This window comes from Gossypium hirsutum, chromosome A12 (assembly GCF_007990345.1).
Source record: "Gossypium hirsutum isolate 1008001.06 chromosome A12, Gossypium_hirsutum_v2.1, whole genome shotgun sequence".
NCBI classification, from domain to species: Eukaryota; Viridiplantae; Streptophyta; class Magnoliopsida; order Malvales; family Malvaceae; genus Gossypium; species Gossypium hirsutum.
Window position 1 is genome coordinate 105250240 of NC_053435.1, and position 22800 is coordinate 105273039.

The window sequence follows — 22800 nt, forward strand, 5'->3', positions numbered from 1 at the left end:
GACAATATGTTATCAGATTGCATGTTGGTTAGAATATATTGGGTTGAAATTTCTTTCAACCTGAGCTAGATATCCTTTCCGAATGGACCTCATGATCGTTATTAAACTGTTATTGCTTTTACAATAATTTCATTAGAAAGTTGCCAAATGTTTATCAAGACCTCTTATCATGTTTAAACAATGGCGCAATGCACAATCAAGCAAAAAACTAACCAGGCTCTTCTCTTCTAAATCTGCAACGCATCTCAGTTAGTTTTAATAGATTTGGCTCTCCAGCAGTCAACAAAAGAAGTTGCCGGACCTCAACAAGATTACAGTCTCCCGCAGTATAGATAAACAACTAAGAACTGTTTCTCTATCCCAGGTGGTGAAACCGAGTTTACAAGAGGTTTTGGTTTATAACAAAAATCGTATACATTAAAAAACCAGTGGAGACGTGAATTTGAGAAGATATGCAAGCTGGCTGCATTTAGCTTACTTGCGTCTTCGGTTATTGGCCAACTCTGGGTTGCCTTTTCTCATCATGGCAACAAACTCATCATAGTTAATTCTTCCATCCTGTAGGAAGAACACGGTACATCAATTCAGTTACATAATACATAAAATAAGAAAGAATCACATCCGAAATGAGATAAGAATAGATGCTAATCTAGAAAGTGGAAGAAGCATACCCTGTCTGTGTCAACTTCTGCAATGATTTCTTTTATTGTTTTTTCATCACCCATATTATACTTCTTAAGGGCCTGCTCTAGCTCTTCCATTGTAATGTACCTAAATTGAATTGTAAACAAATAAATTCAGTCATCGCAATAGGAACATATGATTCGGGAATGAAAATTACCACTAAATAGTCATATAAAAAAACAAGATAGTAAGGTGGATTACCCGCTATTGTCCTTGTCAAAGTATTGGAAAGCGGTGTACAAGTGGTCTTCTCTTTCCATTCTATTCATGTGCATGGTAGCTGTTATAAACTCAATGTAATCAATGGCTCCATTTCCATCAACATCAGCCTGGGGAAGCAACAAATAGGTTATATAATAAGATGGCTAAGTTATAAAGAATGATTTACATAATGAGATTTACACACATTCAAATATTTTAGGTAACGCTTCAAAAAACAGTATTCATCTACCTTTGGTTTTTTACATTTTTTAAAGGTTCTTGTCTGTCACTAATATTTCCGTAGAATGCATGTTAATCAAGAAATAGCACATTCATGGTAATACTATGAGCAGATCCTGAGATGGTGAGTTGCAAAACAAAAGAAAAAAGACATTTTGAGCATAGCCCAGTTTACTGATTAGCTTAACAATAACCCAAAACATAAAGCAACTGTTATCACGAGATACTATTAAGTCAGTTGTGTAAAGGGTATATTAATCTTTCCTTAATACTTGGTTTTGTGTTACCTAAGGTTCCTTTACGGCTACATAGAAAAATTAAGGGTTCCAATAGCATGTAAAGCAGGGCCGAAGTCAGACAATGACTTCAGGTTAGCTTGAGGGAGTGCTCAAAGATCTCCAAAATCTGTGGTCCCAGTCTCATCTTCTTTAATCTATTTGGCATTATAATGGGATGACAAGTAGCATTATGGCCTCATTCAGCATTTATTGTCCTTGTAAAACTTATAAATTTCTACATTGTTCCTCAGTTCTAGAGGCTCCTAGATTCCTTCTTTCAACCAAGAAGCATGGAACTTGAATTTGCATAAAGCTGATTGTTCTTGATACTAATCAAAGCACGTTTGTCCATCCAGACATTCATCCATTCATCTTAGGAGTCTTGTTTTTGTAAATTATTTGAAAGATTAGTGATTATTAGGCAGGATATATATAAAAAGACGAGGCATACCGCTTCCATTAATTGCCTCACTTCATTCTCAGAAAGCTTAGTACCGAGTTTAGGAAGGCCAGCTTTCAACTCCTCAAAGGTGATTGTTCCACTATTATCTGTGTCCATAGATTTGAACATCTCCTTCAAACCTATGATTTCCTCTTCAGATAAATTTTCTGCAATTACCTGAAAGGAGAGAGAAAGAAAAATCGAAAACGATGATGACTATGTAGATTAGAAGTCTTTGGCGCTACTCAACTTTGAAACATTTAAGCCAGAAAATCTCATTGCTAATCCCCCATTATATTATCTTCTTTTCACATTTCATGAAATTTGTAGCTTAAATATTAATTTTTCACAACGGTAACAGAGAAAGCAATTCACCTTTAAAGCAACTTTTTTGAGTTTGTTCATTGCCCTGAATTGTTTCATTCTAGTTAAAACAGCCACGTCAAGAGGTTTATCAGACGCATCACCATCTTCACGTATCCATGGATGATCTGGCATTGCAATTGGTAAGTTAAGCCACAACAGAAGACAAGCACTGTCAACTTGCAAAACCTTAAGCAGTTCATAGGTCCTTTCAGATAAGGAAAAAAAAAATACTCACTTAAGACTTCAACTGCAGAAAGCCGATCCTTAGGATCATGTCGTAGCATCTTCCTCACAAGATCTTTGGCACTGCTGGAAACAAAGGGCCATGGATCCGATGCAAAATCAATATTTCCCCGAAGAATAGAATCAAAGATACTCTGTTCAGTTTCTGCATGCAAAACCAAAGGCCGATAAATGAGAGGGCCTCTCACTCATCCACCACTTTTTAGTGCTCTCATTACAAATAAGCTCTTATTCCATAGGGGTGCTTAACTAGAATCATTGAAAATTTAAAACTTCAAAAGTTTCCACTCCCTATAAAAGGATATGGCTGTAAAACAATAATGTGAGGATCCTCTAATCATCACAGGATGAAACAATAATAGTACTACCTCCATAGAATGGTGGGACTCCACTCAGGAGAATGTAGAGAATCACCCCAGCACTCCAAATATCAGCTTCATGTCCATAGCGTCGCCGCAATACTTCTGGAGCTACATAATAAGCACTTCCGACCAGATCCTTAAAAATATCTCCTGCATGCATCAATATAGAGAATTTCTAGTTGATACCCATCATCAATAAGTCTTTAGACCTATATGCGGGGCGAAAAGTATCTGTCTTTACCTACATTAGTCTGTTAGATAAATTGCTGACAAGATGAAAAATTACGATTAAATAATAAGGATTTTGTTGTAGAACATCTAAGAATGATAAAGATCTTCAGTCATAGAAAAAGTTATGAAGATTTTCTCTCTTTTTTATTCATCTATAAACCTTTTCATCACATATTCATAACGATCAGCAATTCATCACAACAAAATGAAACAAACTAAAATTAGAGAAACCAAAAATGCTTACCTGGCTTGAAAAATACAGAGAGCCCAAAATCTGTAGCCTTCAATGGAGAATCCTCGTCCTTACTCAATAACAAGAAATTCTCAGGCTTCAAGTCCCTATGCATAACCCCCATGGAATGACAATTATGAACCACCGTCACGATCTGCCGGCACAAATTAGCCGCCTCCCTCTCTGAATAGTGGCCTTTCGCTATAATCCGGTCAAACAACTCACCTCCCGCACACAATTCCATTATCAGATTCACGGAGTGACGATCCTCATAAGCCCCCTTCAGCTCCACAATATTCCTGTCAGACCCATTTACTAATAAACTTCTAAAACAATTACATCTATAACAGGATTAGAGGCATAATATCAAAGTTTTGTTTGGTGGGGTAAACCTGTGGCCGGTTAGATGGTACATAATCTGGACTTCTCGGCGGACGTCTTCGATGTCATCACGGTTGATAAGCTTACGGGTGGCGATGGATTTGCAAGCGAATTGCTGATTGGTTTCTTTGTGAGTCACTAAGTAGGTAACACCAAACTGCCCACGACCGAGCTCGCGGCCGAAGACGTAAGTTGACCGGACGTCTTCCATGGGACGGCCAAGCACACGACCGATCGGTGGAGTAGTGGATGGAGCAGTGTGTTGGTTGGGAGCGGGGGAGGAGGAGGACAAGTTGTGGTGTGTTGAAGGTTTGGGGGGTCTTGGAGCCGATGCGTCAGCAGGTAGGACATTGATGCCATGGTTGGGACCACCGCCGGTGTTGGTCTCCGGTCGGAACTGGCTATCGGCGGATGGTTGACTGTTACAGTTACCCATTCTTTAAGAAGGAAATTTGGAGAGAAAAAGCCCAATCTCCTTTACTAAGTCAAATCTGAGTCAAGCGAGTTGCTAGAGTGTAAAAGGAAAGTTACAAGGGAGGTAGTTTTTTTTGGTCTGAAACTGATGGTGTAAGAGAAAAGGAAGCCTTACGCGCGTGTGCAAGATTCACGCGCTTCCCTATAATGACACTTCACGCGGCTTTTTGGTAAATACATTAGCAATAATTTCTTTACTTTGCTTTTCCATGGTTAAAATCTGCTATTAATTCCTCTACTTTACAAAAGTTATGATTTAATCCATATACTTTAATTTGGTCATTTTTAATCTATGTACATTTGAATTTTTAAATTTCAATCTTCACCAAAATGATAACTGTTAAATTCATAAAGTTAAGTTCTATTATTTCAAAACTTTAATACAACAAACATATTATTATATGTGTAATGTCATACCAACTTGTTAATATTTACGAAAAATCTAATTAATTGATTAGCAACTTTTATTTACGCCAAGATTGATATTTCAAATTTTGAAAAACATAAAGACTTAAAATGATTCAATTAAATAATATGGACTAAATCTATAATTGTATGCATATTATAGGAATGATAATTAAATTTAATTAAATGAATTTAACTGCTTTGGTTTGGGTCAAGACTAAATTTTAAAGTTTAAAAAGTACATGGACTAAAATTATTCAATTCAAAAAATACAAGAACTAAAATTAATTAGATAAAGATACAATGACTAAATCCATAAATTTTAGAGTACAATAGCTGATAGTAAAATTTAACTTTATTGACTGTAAAACTTTTCACGTGAAACCCACGTTATACGTTTTCATTTTGGTATTTATAAGTAGGTTAAAATCGCCGAGAGCCTTTTGGCCTAATAGTAATGGTATTGTGCTATAGGCCTAGAGGTGTGCATGGCTGGGCGGCCCGGCCTGGCCCGAAGGCCCGCCCGAAAAATGAGAGGGTTTGGGTAAAAATATAGGCCCGAAAAACGGGCTTGGACAAAAAATGAAGCCCGTTTAGAAAACGGGCCGGGCCTCGGGTAAGATTTTTGGCCCGGGCCCGGCCCGGCCCGGCCCGATTTTAATATTAAATTTTTTTAAATTTTTTTATTTTAAATTTTAAATAACTTTAGTACTTTTACTTTATTTTTTTTGTTGTTTTGATGTTATTTTGATATTGTAAAAGTTTTGTTATTAATATAATTTAATTCTTAATTTAGTTTTAATTTGTTTCAATTTTTCAATTTTAATATAATTACTTTTTATTATATTTTTAATTTATGTATTATTTTAATAATTATTTTAGTCCCATTATTTATTTATTTTTTGTTTTAATATTTGTTTTTATGTTTTAAATGTATTTGATTTATTATATTTTAAAGTTTTTTATTTAATAAAAAAAGCAAAAAAAAATTAATATGACCGGATCAGGCCGGCCCGGGCCCGGACCTTGAAAACGGGCCGAAAATTTTTTATGGGCCCTGCTCGAACCCAGCCCGGCCCGGCCCATGCACACCTCTAGCTATAGCCATGAAAGCTTGATTAAATCTGAAGTAATTTCATTTTCCATTCTTAATTATACAAAAAAAGTTAAATATATGATATAAACTTTTGTATTCTTTATTAATTTAATTATTTTGTTTTTATTTTCTAAGAATTTAATTTTTTTATTTTTTTCATATTTTAAAATTTAAGTTTAGTTAATTTTATTTTAAATTTATTGTTATATAATTTAAGATTAAAAATTAAAAATTAAATTAAGCAACTAAAAAATAACATGATAATTAACGTAAATTTAACAAAATAATTTCATTTATGTTTGTAGTTGGATCTCAATTTTCCTTACAATAACACTTCAAGCGGTGTTTGCTAAATACATTAGCAATACCTTTTTGACTTTGTTTTTCCACAGTAAAATATTTCACATGAAACTCATTGTCTACATTTTTATTTTGATATTTCTAAGTAGGATGTGATATAAGTATCTGTATTTTTTTAATAAATTTAAAATTTAGTTATTAAATTTTTATTTTTAAAATTTTAAAGTTCATGTTTAATTTATTAATATTTTTATCATATTAATTGATGTGATATTTTGAAATAAAAAATTATTTTTATCTCTTTTTTTAACAATATTATTATAAGTTATAATTATATCTTTTTTTTGACATAATGCCTAGAATTACTTATAGCCTCTTCTCAATCCATAAATAGAAGAATAATACACTTTAATACACTTGACCCCACATTCTCCTGCATTGGTAATAATATCTATGTCAATTAAGATAAGACTCATTCGGTAAAAAAACTTTTAACTAAAAGAATGATGCTGTAATGAACATGATTTTAACAAATAATTTTAACTATCTTAGTAGTTAAATCTATATTTTAAAATTTAAAAAATAGATGAACTAAATTCATACAAATAAAAACATAAGGGCTAATTTCTAAATTATGAAAAGTGCAATAATTTATGACATAATTTTTACTTTATTAAGTGTATATATATATATATATCATAGCAATAAAAGGTTAAAAAACAAAGGAAATAAAACCTATGCGGCCCGGTTTCTACATTGTCATTTGACACACTAATACGATAATAACTATAGTTTATATGTTTCATGAAAAAAAGTTTACAGGTTACATGAACATAGATTTCCTTATTAAAATAAAATGAAAAGTTATCTAAAGGTAATCAAAGATTACACATTTTTTCATATAAATTACGATTTTATTTTGTAATATTTATTTAACTTACCTTCGTTATTTAAAGTAGAGAAAAATAAATGTAATTTAATATTATGAAAAATGGAATTTAAAAAATTAGTTTGATAATAATATATATAAAATAAATAACTTATAAAAATTATTTATAATATTATATAAATTATAATATTTCACTATTTTCAATCCCTAATGAATTTTTGTATAGTTTTAATATTATTTATTAAAGACAATTTATTTCAATTTTGTTATATACTTTTAAAAATGTTTTGGATTACATTATTTTTTCAATTTTTTAAAATATTCCTTATGTTAAACAAAAACTAATGTTATAAAAGATATTATAAAGATAATATATACAATTGATTTGTACATCGTGCAAATTAATTGATATCGATTTTTCTATAAAATAATATCTATATATTTCTTTTATATATAATCAAATTTTTTATTTTTAATAAAATATGTAATAAAAACTAATTGATACACATTAGTACATGTTATATTGACAAAAATAATCGAATCATATTACCAAAACGAAATTTAAATTATTTATTACTAAATTAAAATAAAAATAAGGCTTAATGAAAACGTTTATATGTCTTGTTAAAATGGCACTAATTATATTTTTAAGTCTTTTTTGGCCATTAATCTTTATTCATTTTTTTCAAATAATATTTTTTAAAACAATATTTTTTAAATAGATTTGATGAAAGTACCGTTAAAAAAGTTAACGGGATAATATGGAATTTCATACGTGGAATACTTTTAATGAGATATAATTTATTACTTAGATAACTCAATAAAATAATTACAAGTAAAAAATAATAAAATAATTCATTAAGTTAAAAAACAACTCTTAATTTAAAGAAAATAAACGTAATTATCTAAACGTAACATATCGTGGGATAAGGTAATCATAATTCATTTTGAAATTTTTTTAATAATTAAGTTTATTTTCTTTAAATTAAGAGTTATTTTTTTATTCTCATGTATGATTTATTTAGGTTATTATTTTCACATGTAATTATCTTATAGAGTTACTTAAGTAATAAATTACATCTCATTAAAAACATTTCACGTATGAAATTTCATGTCATCCCGTTAAGTATTTTTGTCAAATCGGTAAAAAAAACCAATTTGAAAAAGGAAGATTGATGGCAAAAAAAAACTTAAAAATACAATTAGAATTATTTTGATAAAATATATAAACGTTAGTGGCCAAATTTATTATTAAGCCTAAAAATAATACATGATACAGTTTGTAACCATATTGTACCTACTATTATAGTCTAAGAGAAAAGAGGAAATTTCTCATTGGCCAAACAGCTCAAATCGTGGCCTTCAGAAAAAATTGAAAGAACAAAGAAAAAAAAAAACAACGGAGAATGAAAAGTGTGTGACAAGTTGAAACTGCAAATCAAAAATGGACACATGAAAGTGAAACTCAAATCTTCATACTGAGGCCTAACATCCGTCTCCCATATAATAAATGCTGTTATCTAATGTCTGCGTACCAATTAAATCAGTCCTCTTTTTGCTGGTGGGTTAGATTCAAGCGATCAGTAAATTAGTATGAATGAATTGAGTTGAATTAAAATTTGACTTTGAAACAGGAAAAGTTAAGTCAAAATATTTACACGCCGATTCAAGTGAGGTTGATGGTCCATTACCTTATGTAGATGATATAGGGCCTTAGCCTTGCAAGAAAGTTTTATTGGGTTTCGAAGGCCTGATAGGAAAGTTCTTCCTCAACAAAATGAAGCTTATAGGTTTTCTAGTTTTGAAATCACGTTACAGATTGATTTGAAGGGCAGCCACCTGTGAGATTGTGCGAAGATTTAACGATCTTATTAAGGGCACTGGTTTGAGCGCCATCGTCCCCTTTCCTCCCCCCTCCCCCATCTTTAACCTTTCTTCTTTCTTTGTCATTTGTCCTTTGTCCTTTGCCTTGTTTCCGATTCCTGCCGTGTCTTTCTTCAACTCGTGTCAAGCAAAATAGAGGTTATCGGCTGTGACGACTGGCAGGTGGGGTGCCGTTAAATAACCCTAACTGTTCCTCTGAAGATCCGGCCCAACACTGTTTGAGCGGCGTCTTTCGGTATTTCGTGCCGCGCTGGAGCTTAAATCGGTTGCCGAACGGAGATACGAATTCTTTCCCTCTATAGTATAATAGTTCCTTAGAATCAATATACCTTAATTACCCCAATTTTCTTTTAAGATTCCCAATACGTTATACGTTAGATTTTTGTTATTGTAGCTCTGTTCCATCACCTTATTGTTGTTGTTGTTGTAACTTAGAGAAGAACAAAAAGAATGGGTGACGCTGATACTAGAAAGGTTAGGAATATATGCATATTAGCACATGTTGATCATGGTAAAACCACGTTGGCTGATCATTTAATTGCCGCCACAGGTGGTGGCGTGCTTCACCCTAAATTAGCTGGTAAACTTAGGTTTATGGATTATCTTGATGAAGAACAAAGGAGAGCGATAACGATGAAGAGTTCTTCTATAGCTCTTCATTATAAAGACCATGAGATTAACCTTATAGATTCCCCTGGTCATATGGATTTTTGTTGTGAGGTGTCTACTGCTGCACGGTTGAGTGATGGTGGGTTGGTTTTGGTTGATGCGGTCGAGGGTGTTCATATTCAAACTCATGCGGTCTTGCGTCAATCTTGGATTGAGAAGGCTACCCCGTGTTTAGTCCTTAATAAGATTGATAGGTTGATATGTGAGTTGAAGTTGAGCCCTATGGAAGCTTATAATCGGTTATTGAGGATTATTCTTGAGGTCAATGGGATTATGAGTACGTATAAGTCGGAGAAATATTTATCTGATGTTGATTCCATACTTGCTGGCCCTTCTGGCGAGGTAACTGATGAGAATTTGGAGTCTATAGAGGATGACGAAGAGGATACTTTTCAGCCTCAAAAAGGAAATGTGGCATTTGTGTGTGCTTTGGATGGGTGGGGTTTCACGATTAATGAGTTTGCTGAATTCTACGCATCTAAGCTTGGGGCAAGTACATCTGCACTTCAGAAGGCTTTCTGGGGTCCTCGCTATTTCAATCCCAAGACCAAGATGATTGTTGGGAAGAAGGGATTAAGCGCAGGAAGTAAGGCAAGGCCAGTGTTTGTGCAGTTTGTCCTTGAACCACTTTGGCAGGTTTACCAGGCTGCTTTGGAGCTGGATGGGGACAAAGGGACACTTGAGAAAGTGATTAAGTCTTTTAATTTGTCTATTCCTCCTCGTGAATTGCAGAATAAGGACCCCAAGATTGTGCTTCAAGCTGTCATGAGTAGATGGCTTCCTTTGTCAGATGCAGTTTTGTCAATGGTGGTGAAGTGTATGCCAGATCCAATTTCTGCTCAGTCTTACAGGATTTCACGTTTGCTTCCCAAAAGAGAGATTCTTGATAAAGGGGTGGACTCTAATGTGCTTGCAGAGGCTGATCTAGTGAGAAAGTCAGTTGAAGCTTGTGATTCTAGCCCTGAAGCACCGTGTATTGCTTTTGTGTCTAAGATGTTTGCGGTTCCGACAAAGATGCTTCCCCAACGAGGTCCTCAAGGGGAGATTTTAAATAATTTCACTGATGAAGGTGGAACTAGTGAATCTGATGAGTGCTTCCTTGCATTTGCTAGGATCTTTAGTGGGGTTCTTACATCAGGACAAAGAGTTTTCGTGCTTTCAGCTCTATATGATCCTTTGAGAGGGGAATCGATGCAGAAGCACGTGCAGGAAGCTGAATTGCAGTCCTTGTATTTAATGATGGGTCAGGGTCTGAAACCAGTGACCTCTGCAAGGGCTGGGAATATTGTGGCAATTCGTGGACTTGGCCAGCATATATTAAAGAGTGCAACTCTTTCGTCTACAAGAAACTGTTGGCCTTTCTCCAGTATGGCATTTCAGGTTTCCCCTACCCTAAGGGTTGCAATTGAACCCTCTGATCCTGCAGATATGGGTGCTCTTATGAAAGGTCTGAGGCTTCTCAACCGAGCTGATCCATTTGTTGAGGTCACTGTTTCATCTAGGGGGGAACATGTGTTAGCCGCTGCTGGTGAGGTTCATCTAGAAAGATGCGTCAAGGATTTGAAGGAGAGATTCGCAAAGGTGAGCCTGGAAGTCTCTCCACCTCTTGTCTCCTATAAAGAGACCATTGAGGGTGATTTGTCTAATGCATTGGAGGATTTGAAACTTTTTACTGCTGACTCAGATTATGTTGAAAAAGTGACTTCAAATGGAAGATGTACCATTCGTGTTAAAGTCTTGAAACTTCCACCTACACTAACCAAGGTGCTTGATGAAAGTGCTGATTTGCTCTCAGATATTATTGGAGGTAAACTGGGGCAGAGTGGTAAAAGCTTAGAAATGCATGCGCTAAGTCTGAGTGAAAATGAGAGTCCAATTGAAGTACTCAGAAAACGCATGGTCGATGCTCTGGAGAGTGATTTTTTGTGCGGAAATGAAAATGACAAGGATCAGGCTGAAAAATGCAAAGGTAAATGGCTCAAGCTTCTTAGGAGGATCTGGGCTCTTGGTCCAAGGCAAGTTGGTCCTAACATCCTTTTCACTCCAGATTACAAAACAGAGAATAATGATGGCACTAGTCTGATACATGGCTCTCCTTATGTGTCTCTGAGACTGGGTTTGGCTGATAATTCTACTGCTAGTGATATTGCTGCTATTGCATCTTCGGAACTGACTCAACCGCTGTATGGAGAAGCAGAAAGTCTGGAGAGTAGTCTGATGTCTGGATTTCAACTGGCTACTGCAGCTGGGCCCTTATGTGATGAGCCAATGTGGGGATTAGCATTTGTCGTTGAAGCTTATATCTCTCCCTCAGCTGTTCAGGCTGGTGAGTCAGAACCTAACCAACAATCTGAGCAGTATGGCCTTCTTACTGGGCAGATAATGACAGCTGTGAAGGATGCCTGTAGAGGAGCTGTGCTTCAGAGGAAGCCTAGGCTTGTCGAAGCCATGTACTTTTGTGAGTTGAATACTCCAACAGAGTATTTGGGCCCTATGTATGCAGTTCTTGCACGGAGGCGAGCCCGAGTTTTGAAGGAAGAAATGCAAGAAGGCTCTCCACTTTTTACAGTGCATGCCTATGTGCCAGTTTCTGAAAGTTTTGGTTTTGCTGATGAGCTAAGGAGATGGACATCTGGGGCTTCTAGTGCCCTTCTTGTGCTTAGTCACTGGGAAGCACTTCCTGAGGATCCATTTTTTGTACCGAAAACAGAAGAGGAGATAGAAGAATTTGGTGATGGTTCTAGTGTTCTTCCAAATACAGCAAGAAAGCTCATTAATGCTGTGAGGCGGCGAAAGGGTTTGCCTGTAGAAGAAAAAGTAGTTCAGCATGCAACAAAGCAGAGGACGCTAGCTCGTAAAGTGTAAAGTTGATCAATCAAGCCAGGTTATTATCTACGAATATGGTGGGTGTAATATGTTCTTATACACAAATTAATTTTCCGTACCAATTTTGTCTTCTTTTCTTTTTTCCCACTGGGAACAGATGTAGCATACTCTTTTTGAAATGAAGGTTTATCCTGAACATTGATCTATAAAAACGAAACTGTTGCAAACCATGATCCAGTCCAGGCATAATAATCTAGTAGCCTGTATCATTTCAGTTTGATTATTTCTTTTTTTGCATATTTTAGTGAGGTTAATATTTGTCACACATGCTAAAGCTGAGCAAAATCTTTATAGCTTCTAATGATTGATATGTTCATGGAGGCAGCTGCCCTGGAGCCAAAGCAAGTTTCTTGGCTTACTTCCATTCCAGAAATCTTGGTTTTATTTATTTTATCTTGTGATATGAAAGAACACTAGATTTGTCATTGCTTTATTCCTGTAATGGATTCCCCATCTGAATTTCACATTTGCAGTACAGTTAATAAATTCCACCGTTAGTCCATTTGTTTTTGGAGAATAATGTTATTAGGTTTTAGGGTTTATGGCTATGCACGAAACCACAAGAGTTTGTCATTGTTATTCCTTGTTTTAGCTCAAGATTTGATTCAATAAGTAACGAATCCATGATGATAATAAGTACATATAATCAATAATAGGAGCAAAGAACTAAAGTCTTAATAATTGCACCAAAAAAATGTGATTTTAATTTAATTTCTTTAACTCCAAGTTTCCAGCCTCTAATTGACAATCTCAAACAATGTTACGGCAGCGAAGACAAGAAAGAGAGTACCGCCGATGTAGGCAATGGTCTGCACAAGAATGAAAGAAAAACTCTCAGTTCTCTTTGATGGATGAAAATGTGCACATAGAAAAAATAAATATGCTTCACAGCTTAGGCAAGGAAGATGCCCCCAACAGCACACAATCCGCCCCGCCTTATTCCAAACTGATGTTTAGTTATATGGATTTTTCGTCCGTTATGGCCTGAACAGGGACCAACCAGTGCACCTTTAAAGATGCAAATACCATTTATACCATTGTGATGCAGACTTTACGTTCCTGGACTAGACGATTTAGACCCAAAAATAAACCGATCAGCAAGATAATATGGTTATAGCAATAATTTGCCATTTAGACCTGATGAGGAAAGGAACCAGACAAGGTGGAAATGCTGATAACATAAGTTTGGAATCACTCTAAACTCGACGATGATTGTTCTATGTCCATGCAGAATACCCTTATGCATTCACAATATTCTTAACTGCTAGGAAGATTCAATTTTTATGCATAAGAATAAAATTGTAATATCAGTTTAGTGATTTTTGTGATTCCATAGTGCTAAATTGCAATACAACTGGAATCTGTGGAAAACCAAATCTGAACAAGAAAAACCATATGATGTATTCTGATGAACAGATGAAGAAGGCTTGAAGTTCAAATTTTACCTTCTCTGATAAGAATGTTCCCAGTAAAGATCCTCCCAAAACAGCAACCTGTAGAAAGAATTTGAAAGTCGATCAGGTCTTTCCATTTCTGTACGGAATTCTTAAAAATAAAAAAGTGGAAATTGTAATTGGATTAAGGGACCTGATAACTGAAGTCCATTAATTACTCAGCTGAGTAATCTAAAGCAATTTTGACTTTGCATATTTATATTTTGCAATTGCAGTCCACGCATTAGAAAAATATTTCTAGCAGTAGGACTATCAAATATAATAGTAGCCTGTGAAATATGGCTGCAAAGAAAGAATACTTTTGTGTTTATTCTTTTATGCTCTAGTATTAGTTACCAGAGTAGCAACACCATGACCAGCCAGTGCACCTGCAATGACTCCGAGAGGAGAAGATGCTGCCGCTAGTGCTGCATGAAAAGAAAAGACATAAATACTTCATACAGAGGCAGCCTTTCCAGGTAGAATGAATGCAAAGACTTGACTTTGGTTTGAGAAATTCACCAGATAAACTTATTGTGGTTAGATAATAATCCTCACTGAAAACTATAAACATCTCAACATCAAATTCATTGCTTCTACATTACTTTTTTCCATCTGTTTAAGTAATCAATTTGTATTTTTTTTTCTGATGATTATTTACACTGAAGATGTGCATCCACCTTTAGATATATGATGTAAAGTAGAAGCACAGAAATTAATTTCGGCACTAAAACAGATCCACTAAGCCCACCTACTTTCTTTTGATCTAAACAATTCATTCTGGATTAACAAATCATGAACTCAGCCTTCCTAAGATACTTATAACATACACATGTTCTGTTGTTGTTAATTGTTAAGCATGTATAACAAGAGACTAGTGATCCCTGATTAATTGAAGATATGATATAAATGTATAGAATCCTTGAACTGACCAATTGTGGAAAAGAATGATTTATCACCCCACTCAGCAACGAAAACCAAGAAGAAAGTGCTAATAACAGTGTTGGCAGCAGCTAAGATTCCAGCTCCATTTCCTGAAAATTCTGAAACTGCTAATTCTGCCTGTTTGATACCACAAGTTGTGAAACTGATTTAAGAACTCTCTATATGTACATACATATGTATTTTAAGACATCATATAAAGAAATGGTGAATTAACCTCCTTTTGTTCATCTTCTGCTTTTTGATTATCACTTGAAGCAGCATCAAGCAACGTTGAAACTCCAAAGTATACCTGCAATTTTTTAAAGTAGCTTACACTTCTGAGCCTATGATGTGCTTTCCCATCTTTACCTGGAAAATAAAGCCTAATCTAAATGTTGGAGGAAAATATACCAGAAGGAAAACTGCAGCAATATCGTCAATAGGCAGATCAGCCCCACCAAAACTGGCCATGAATAGTATTATGTTAGAGGAAAGAAATAACAACAACAACAACAACATTTAAACCAACCGGTCTAAGGATCATAATAAGACAACTGCTCGACCGAAGATAGTTGTTTAGAAGCGTAATGATAAAAGGTTTCAGCATAACAGACAATTGCTACTCTTCCTTTGATTTAAGTTTTCATTGCAAATTTTCGAGGTGAAACTGATCGGAAAAGGTTATGAGATTATACATCTAGCGTTCGCAATATGTATTCCGTGATCTACATAATGTCATTGGATTGTAGTCTTTTTTCTGCCCAGGTTTATAATAGACATAAAATCTCAAGGGAAAACCTGAACGGAAGGATTTCGTCGACATAGTGGAAAGTTCTTCCGAGAACAACGGATATGATTGTCATTGCCCTGTACATGATAGATAAACACTTTGTTATTTGAAACGACATTCCTGTCTTTTTTGGGAGAAGCACACACCTATTAGCAATCTCATTTAATGAAATTAAAAATGCTAAGGACTTCTAAATCACCATGCATGGGCAGAACAACGTACGCAAGTGCTCCAAAAGTCCCAATGAAAGTTACAACAGCAGAATTTCTAGCAGCTAAAAGTGCCTGCATATAAAACATCCAAATCAAGGTGCACTCAACAGTCTATGTATATGTACTAATGGAAAAGAAAATGGTTAAAAATTTGAAAAAAATGCATCCTCTGTTAACACTGAAAAAAGATTAACAACCTAGTATCTATCCAGCCAAAAATAAGAAGGGTAAACTATCAAAATAGTCACTTTTGTTTACCTCATATTATATTTTAGTCACTTGTGTTTGAAATGTGAAAAACTATGGGGACCTATTGTATAATTTAACCTAAAATTTTTGTTTGAAATGATGATTTAACGTGCCACGTCAGCTTACCATTACACTGTTAAGGGCTCAATGACTAAAATGTTACAACACTTTAACATAAGTGAAACAAAAGTAGCTATGTTGGTAGTTTACCAAATAAGAATGGTGAACAACACAGGGTTTTATCTGAATACAAATAAGATACAAAACTAATGCTTGTGAGAAATAGAATAGAACATAAAGAAAAGGCAATTGACAGATCCTTTCTGGTCACAAATGAAATATTACTACAAGGATTCAGTCTTACCGCAATGAAAAAGGTTTTGTCTCCCAGTTCTGAGAAAAATATCAGCAAGAATGCCTAAAATAAAAGAAAATGATTCAATTACGATAGTTCAACACGTGCGGTCAAGCGTTCAAAAACCAAAGGAGTGGCAATGACACAAAAATCACAATTGTCATATACCCAGATGGAAAATATCAGTCCTCTAAAATTATCAGACCTCTAGAAAACAATGGAGTTTATAAAGTTCTAATCAGTTAACAGAAGAGTTTGACAAAGCTGAATTACTATGCATAGGCCTTAATATAAATAAAAAAAGCAACAAATATAAAAGTTACAGGGAGATTTTCCTAACTGAAGCAAAACCTGTGCTAATATCACCAAGGTCTCCTACGTAAGGAATTGACTGCAACCCACTAGCAATATCTGAGACAGCAACTGCTGGTTGTGAGTCATGAAATGTCAGCAATCCAAAAAGAGCCATAAACTTTAGTGCATTGTTGAACAATGTAGTTGAAACAGCCATATTTGCAGCTATATAGTTTTCCTTTCTCAAGTTATTGTTTACAGGTGCATGATCTGAAACACAACAATCCTCTGATTTGTGCCCCAATGCTATAGTCTCTCCCCTTTTCTTGCAATCAACATACTTACGCTCCTGGTAAAAAACGAAGCACTCAGATAAATACATATAAACAACTTATAAGCCAATACAAGAACTCCTATATTTCAACCAAAATGACACACAAATGCTATGTAAAAAAAAAGTACTTCAAAAATAAAAATGTGATGGGTTAGTAAGCAAACATTGGCTGCTAAAAACATAAAAATTGATACAACTATAAGGAGAACAAGCATCCAAGAGATAAAAGGCAGGATAGGGGTTTTAAATCACAACATGAAAAAAATTCTGATTTTTTTCCATTGAAGGCATAATATTGTCAAACTCCTCATTCTACCCTTCCAAACAAAAGCATCATAAAAGCACTTTACTTTTTAAACAAGTCTAAATATTTGTTAAAATTCAATGAAATCAAGAAGGAAAGGAACTTTACTAAGCAATGCTGACGTTCAACTACCTTTTGCAGAAGACCTCCAAACCACCCCTCGCATCTGTACCACCTGTAGCTAGGCATGGTTCAAAAGAAGAAGAAGGAAAAAAAAAGCTCTAAAGCAATGAGCCTTAAATGGGTCCAAAAGAAAACGAAAGACTACCTGGAGAAAAGAAGGCTATGGTGGCGAGAAGAGAGGTTTGGAGATTGCTTCTTGGAGAGAGAATTAACATTGAAAGAAAGGAAATGAGAGGTGAAAGAGTTGGGAGGTTTAGTGGATGGAGGCAAGAGTGAATGAAGAATCAAGCCGCTGTCCCTGAGCGTTATGCCTTTCATTCTCTCAGGCAAGCAGCTCTCTCTCTCTCTCTGCTTCAGTCTGTGTTGAACTTGTGGTTCTCGTTATGGCCACTAATGTCCATTGATATAGTAATCTTGGAGATGGATAAAATAGGAGAATAGCGCCAATACAAATTCAGCAGTTATCTTCGTTGCATTTTGCATGTTTAAAGCTAAAACTTGGGCTTTAATCTTGGGTCCTTTCCAGATTTCTTGTTGCTTTGATCACTGAACCAATAACCATGGGCTTTATAATGCTCAAAGAACTTATGGGTTCACCCTAAACCCAAGTATGGTTTAATAATCTTTATGATTTTGAATTTCATCTTCTACTATATTCATATTTAATTAAATTATGTTTGTTTAAAATAATATTTTAATATTTGGAGTAATTAGTAATTTTATAAAAATAAATAATAGAGACCAAGACACAATGAACTTGTTTATTTCTGAAATTCTATTTTGATTATCATTTTACATATTTTAAAATAATTTATACAATTATTTAAATATTTTATTGAGCTGATGTCATCTTTAATCATGTCACTAATTCAATTATGAAATTACAGAAATTATTTTAATTTATAATTAATATTATTATAATGTCACTTTTATCTTTTCATATTTTTATATCATCTTTAAATTTAAAAAAATAAAAAGTAAATATGTGTTCAATAATATTAAATACAATTTTGTTATCACTCCACTTATATTCATTATTACAAAATATTTTCTTTCACCATGTCATAATTTTTTTTATTTTATTTAAAAATGTTTATTATTGATTATTTTTATTACTTAAATACAGTTAAAATAATATATTCAATCAAAGAAAATGATAACATCTTTAAAACCTCAAAATTGATCGAGGTTGCAAATTTGGTACCATACACACACTTACATACATGCATACATATAGACATATAGGTATACAAAGCAAGCACAAATTACATCCAAATACATCAAACAATAAAAAGACCATGGCTAAGCAAGTCTGCATATAGTTTAATAGCATTCATACAACTTAATATCCATTTTAAGGCGAAAATATTTGGTACCCTCTTGAGTATCGGTCTGAAATGTAACAATACCTCTAGTCATGAAGAAATCACCGGTCCCCCCTACAATTGACAGCTCTCTCGTCTTCTCCCTCATCATATCCGCCCCCATAATGTTTAGGGTTCCCTTGTAATCACTCGAGTTAAACACCAAAGTGTAAGCAAACCAAGCATTGTAGGTAGTTTTCATATCATAAAAGTAGAACCCTTGTGCCCTTGCAACGGGATGAGAGAGGAGATGCTGGTCTTTTGTTATGGGATCATCGAATACCACGAGCTTCCCAAAGTCGGTGTTACCGAGCTTGGTCGCATTAGCTGTTGCGGCGGACGTTGCGTTAGCCACGTCATTGCCGCCGAAGAGGATGTCGTGGTAGTAGAGGATAAACCTTTTGCATGGTTTTTTGGGATTCAATATCTTTTTGGTAGCTGAAACTGAGTAGTGTCGGGACAGAAACAGGGTTAATAAAAGAACACAACATGATTTCACTACAGGAGATCTCATGGTGTCTGATTCAAAGATTGCCTTTGATGATACCAGCTTTCTCCCCATTTCTATATATAGACAAACACATACACATACACGTGGTGGAAACTATGCTTTCCTAGAGAATGATTGCGCAAGCAATGATAATCCTGCTGCTCCTATTTGAGCGCAGGCCCATATCAGTCCCATTTGCAATAATGGAAAGTAATCGTGGTCATTTCAGATTAGTTAAGATTTGAATAAGGAAACGACAGTAGTAGTTAAGTAGAGCTGAATAGGAAGAGGAAATGATTGCACAAGCAATGATTATCCTGATTCTCCTATTGGAGTGTAAGTTCATATCAGTGCAATTTGCAATAATGGAAAGTAATTGATTTGGTTGCTCTCCAACTCCCATTAACATTTATTTAATTTTTCTTACGTCTCCTTTCTAAAACATATTACGTACTATTATTTGCAATTTAACAACTCCAAGAGTCTTCTTCGATACGTGAAATCCACTAAGTTTATTGTGCAAAACAACTATTAGTGTTCTTTCAATATTAAAAACCCACCAATTATACATCTTTAAAAGATGAAAGATGACATTCGATAAGTTTGGAATTCAAACCCAACCCTCTTTGCTCTTTTTGACGAAAAAGAGGTAGGCTTTTATCCCTTGAGAAGATATGATCTGAAATTTTGATCATGATGAAGGCAAACACAGAATCAAACATAATGCGAGCCCGAAACGAAACTTAAGTCGAGACCTGTACTTGGATGGACTTAAATCAGCAGTACTATATCAGACTTGTTGAAATCTGGCTTCCGTCGATGAGTTGACAATCTTGAGTTGGGCCGGATTGATTCCGTTCTCATTTGTTGGTATGTTCACTTTGCTAATGGCTAAGCTGGATTCCACCACCGACGAGCTATGGCTTTCTCAAGTGATTCCAGGTAGGTTGCATTGGTCTGAAAATTTGTATCATCCACATAAACCAATCCTATGCATAGAATGCAGCTACATAATCAAATGCCACTAAACCTCCCACCGGCAGCAAAAGGACACCAAAAGCATGCTTGGTGGTATCACTGATCACCAGCTTTCAGCATAACTGAAAACAACATAGTTTCATTTTCTTTATCCTATTTGTGAGAAAGCTTATTGAAAATTATTTACTAATAAGTGTTGAGAGCAATGGTAAGACACTCCTAGTGAGAAAACGCATGTTTGAACCTTGGTGATGACATTGTTGGGAAGGACGTGTTGAATCCCGAACATAGATTATAAAACAGACATAAAATATACCAAAAAAAAAAATTATTTCCACCAAATTCAATCCTTTAGCATAGTTAACAGTTCTACTAAGTTTTCTTTAAATTCAAGTTCCTCAAGCATTTTGCATTTCAGTGAGGCAAACTCAAATCCAGGTTGAAAAGTACTTCCATGTGAAATAAATTTTCTTTATGACGTACATTGTACATGAAAAGTTGCCAATAAGAAAGTATACATGCAAATGAATTCAAACAAAAAAATAAATTCATTAAAACAAAATTCAAAGAAAGGTTGATAATGATCATAAAACAACTGACAAAAGTAAGGATACAAAACAAGAATAGTTCTCACCAATCTCTAAATCAGCCAAACTCCTAGAGAAGGCAAATACTTGTCCAAAATTTAATGCCATGTTACTAAGAAACTCACCATACTAATCCTCCGATTACCATCGGCTTTGAAGTTTAGCATGATGAACCAATTTCAATTGCAACAGCTGCTTCTCAAATGATATGGAAATGCTTTTTTCTCATATACTCCACAGAGCCCTGTTTTCATAGTTGGAGGTTCCTCAACTTAATACCTAGTGAATATTAACAACAGCATAGACATCGTGGAAAACTACCCTGCTATCCACTTGGATCCTTGTTACGAAGTCTATAAACTATACGCCCCTTGGTTGAATCATAAGGACTCAATTCAACTCGAACTCTATCTCCAGGCAATACACGTACAAAATTCTTCCGAATCTTTCCCGAAAGATAGCCTAGAATTAAATCCTTATTGTCCAAAAGAACTCGAAACATACCATTGGGAAGCGACTCGGTAATTAAGCCTTCATGAACAAATTTTTTGTCTCCCTGCTTCGCCACAGTTTTTTCAAACTTATTTTTTACTACCCTGTCACTGTCAGGACCCCTTGAGCTCGCTTTCTTGCAAGTTATCATTCTCGTGGTTGTCACCTTTCTCGGATTGAAATTTCCCTTGCTACTGAAAATTGAAGAATGGGATTTTTAAAGTGTTAGATTTTCATTGTTTCCAAACAGTATTTCAAGAATCAAATATTAGAAATTGCATCATCCTTGTTGACAAAAAGGCTGCCCAAGGCATCAGTTTCATCAATCACCAGACAAATGCTTAAAAACCATAAGATTCAATGTCGATTTAGATTAAAAAGACAAACTTCACACAAATTAACACTTTTTTTTTGCTCAGCATTAACACTTAATTATTATTATATTCAATTACCGATTAACAAAAAAAAAACTGGAAGAGCACACACAAAAGAAAACGAAATTCAGAATCAAACCTATATGTATATGGAAGAACTCATAAGTAATATAGACAGTGAAGAAAAAATAATTAGAAAAGAAGTAACATACAATGAATAATTTAGACAAATATGATGACCTACTTGACGAAGAACCAACTGGGAACCTTCTGTTGTCGAGGAAGAAGCAGAAAGGAGAGAGGGGTGTGAAGGTTGAAGCAGAGGGAGGCCATAATCGCGAAACCCTAAGCTCACACTGTAAAGCGGGAATGGATTGGGTTTCAATCCTCCCACCCAAACAACTGGTGTTATCCGATTAAAGTTATTCAGTGTGGCAAGGCGTATGGTTTTTAAGTTGCGTTTGGTTCGCTGTATTGGATTAGAGGTGTATTGGATTAGAGGTGTATTGGGATTAGAGGTGTATTGGATTAGAAGTGTAATAGCTAATCCACTGTTTGGTTGAATGTAATGGAATAGAGGCGTAATAGTAATCTTGTGTTTGGTTGAATGGAATAGAGGTGTAATAGCATAATGGAAAAAACTAAAATGACTAGAATACCCTTAGCATAAAATTGTTTTGGTAAATGATTATTGTTATTGTTATTTAAATTTTAATAAGATTATTATTATCAGTAATAAATATTTTAATCATATTTAAACATAATTATTATTAAATATATTTTAATTAATAATATATAATTTAATAAAATTCTTATAATTAGCAGAAATTTGTTTTGGTAAATTATTATTGTTATTGTTATTTAAATTTTAATAAGATTATTAATATCAATAATAAATAATTTAATCATATTTAAACATAACTATTATTAAATATATTATAATTAAAATATATAATTTAATAAAATTCTTAATAATTAATATTCTTATATGAATTTACTCAAATCATAATATATAATACTGTAAAATATAAAGTAACATAATTATTATTAAATATATTATAATTAAAATATATAATTTAATAAAATTCTTAATAATTAATATTCTTATATGAATTTACTCAAATCATAATATATGATACTATAAAAGAAAATTTGAAATAATTAATATTAAATATATTTTAATTAAAATATATGATTTAATAAAATTTAAAATAATTATAACTAATAAATTATA

At 34.1% G+C, this 22800-nt stretch overlaps 5 protein-coding genes across 7 annotated transcripts; 1 reads left to right on the forward strand and 4 right to left on the reverse strand.

Annotated features, from left to right (window-relative positions):
• Positions 1-228: 228 nt before the first annotated feature.
• On the reverse strand, positions 229-4248 carry LOC121211151 (calcium-dependent protein kinase 1). The gene is made up of 9 exons (XM_041083574.1): positions 3672-4248; positions 3292-3578; positions 2823-2966; positions 2447-2599; positions 2221-2336; positions 1855-2022; positions 886-1013; positions 672-771; positions 229-558 (listed from the first exon to the last, which is right to left on the reverse strand). Exons 1-9 carry the CDS (start codon positions 4094-4096, stop codon positions 475-477), a joined length of 1605 nt encoding a protein of 534 aa, XP_040939508.1. The 5' UTR covers positions 4097-4248; the 3' UTR covers positions 229-474.
• A 4162-nt stretch (positions 4249-8410) lies between these two features.
• Positions 8411-12433, forward strand: LOC121211152 (elongation factor-like GTPase 1). The gene has a single exon (XM_041083575.1). It carries the CDS (start codon positions 9159-9161, stop codon positions 12240-12242), a length of 3084 nt encoding a protein of 1027 aa, XP_040939509.1. The 5' UTR covers positions 8411-9158; the 3' UTR covers positions 12243-12433.
• A 403-nt stretch (positions 12434-12836) lies between these two features.
• Positions 12837-17737, reverse strand: LOC107947069 (GDT1-like protein 1, chloroplastic). Of its 2 annotated transcripts, none has more exons than XM_016881619.2 (12): positions 17427-17737; positions 17291-17333; positions 16567-16869; positions 16236-16289; positions 15633-15694; positions 15419-15487; positions 15032-15083; positions 14856-14930; positions 14629-14758; positions 14054-14124; positions 13709-13756; positions 12837-13072 (listed from the first exon to the last, which is right to left on the reverse strand). In XM_016881619.2, the coding sequence occupies exons 1-12, from the start codon at positions 17597-17599 to the stop codon at positions 13001-13003; spliced, it is 1152 nt and encodes a 383-aa protein (XP_016737108.2). In that variant the 5' UTR covers positions 17600-17737; the 3' UTR covers positions 12837-13000. The 2 variants fall into 2 exon arrangements, with proteins under 2 accessions (XP_016737108.2, XP_016737107.2); XM_016881618.2 differs by having other exon boundaries at positions 17267-17333; positions 17427-17735.
• A 665-nt stretch (positions 17738-18402) lies between these two features.
• On the reverse strand, positions 18403-19268 carry LOC121211153 (dirigent protein 5). The gene has a single exon (XM_041083576.1). The coding sequence runs from the start codon at positions 19205-19207 to the stop codon at positions 18605-18607; it is 603 nt and encodes a 200-aa protein (XP_040939510.1). The 5' UTR covers positions 19208-19268; the 3' UTR covers positions 18403-18604.
• A 1407-nt stretch (positions 19269-20675) lies between these two features.
• Positions 20676-22044, reverse strand: LOC121211154 (translation initiation factor IF-1, chloroplastic). 2 transcript variants are annotated; one of them, XM_041083578.1, is made up of 2 exons: positions 21779-22044; positions 20676-21386 (listed from the first exon to the last, which is right to left on the reverse strand). In XM_041083578.1, exon 2 carries the CDS (start codon positions 21341-21343, stop codon positions 21026-21028), a length of 318 nt encoding a protein of 105 aa, XP_040939512.1. In that variant the 5' UTR covers positions 21344-21386; positions 21779-22044; the 3' UTR covers positions 20676-21025. The 2 variants fall into 2 exon arrangements, with proteins under 2 accessions (XP_040939512.1, XP_040939511.1); XM_041083577.1 differs by having other exon boundaries at positions 21811-22023.
• Between the last annotated feature and the right edge of the window lie 756 nt (positions 22045-22800).

Coding starts and splice junctions, on each gene's coding strand:
- LOC121211154 (XM_041083577.1), bottom strand. CDS start 21,899: ATGGCCTCCCTCTGCTTCAACCTTCACACCCCTCTCTCCTTTCTGCTT. Junction 21,387..21,810: donor CCCAGTTGGTTCTTCGTCAA/GTAGGTCATCAT, acceptor TTCAATTTTCAG/TAGCAAGGGAAATTTCAATC.
- LOC121211152 (XM_041083575.1), top strand. CDS start 9,159: ATGGGTGACGCTGATACTAGAAAGGTTAGGAATATATGCATATTAGCA.
- LOC121211153 (XM_041083576.1), bottom strand. CDS start 19,207: ATGGGGAGAAAGCTGGTATCATCAAAGGCAATCTTTGAATCAGACACC.
- LOC121211151 (XM_041083574.1), bottom strand. CDS start 4,096: ATGGGTAACTGTAACAGTCAACCATCCGCCGATAGCCAGTTCCGACCG. Junction 3,579..3,671: donor TACCATCTAACCGGCCACAG/GTTTACCCCACC, acceptor TGGGTCTGACAG/GAATATTGTGGAGCTGAAGG. Junction 2,600..2,822: donor AGTCCCACCATTCTATGGAG/GTAGTACTATTA, acceptor TTTTGCATGCAG/AAACTGAACAGAGTATCTTT.
- LOC107947069 (XM_016881618.2), bottom strand. CDS start 17,599: ATGAAAGGCATAACGCTCAGGGACAGCGGCTTGATTCTTCATTCACTC. Junction 14,931..15,031: donor TTGCTGCAGTTTTCCTTCTG/GTATATTTTCCT, acceptor AAAAAATTGCAG/GTATACTTTGGAGTTTCAAC. Junction 14,125..14,628: donor ATCATTCTTTTCCACAATTG/GTCAGTTCAAGG, acceptor CTTTTCATGCAG/CACTAGCGGCAGCATCTTCT.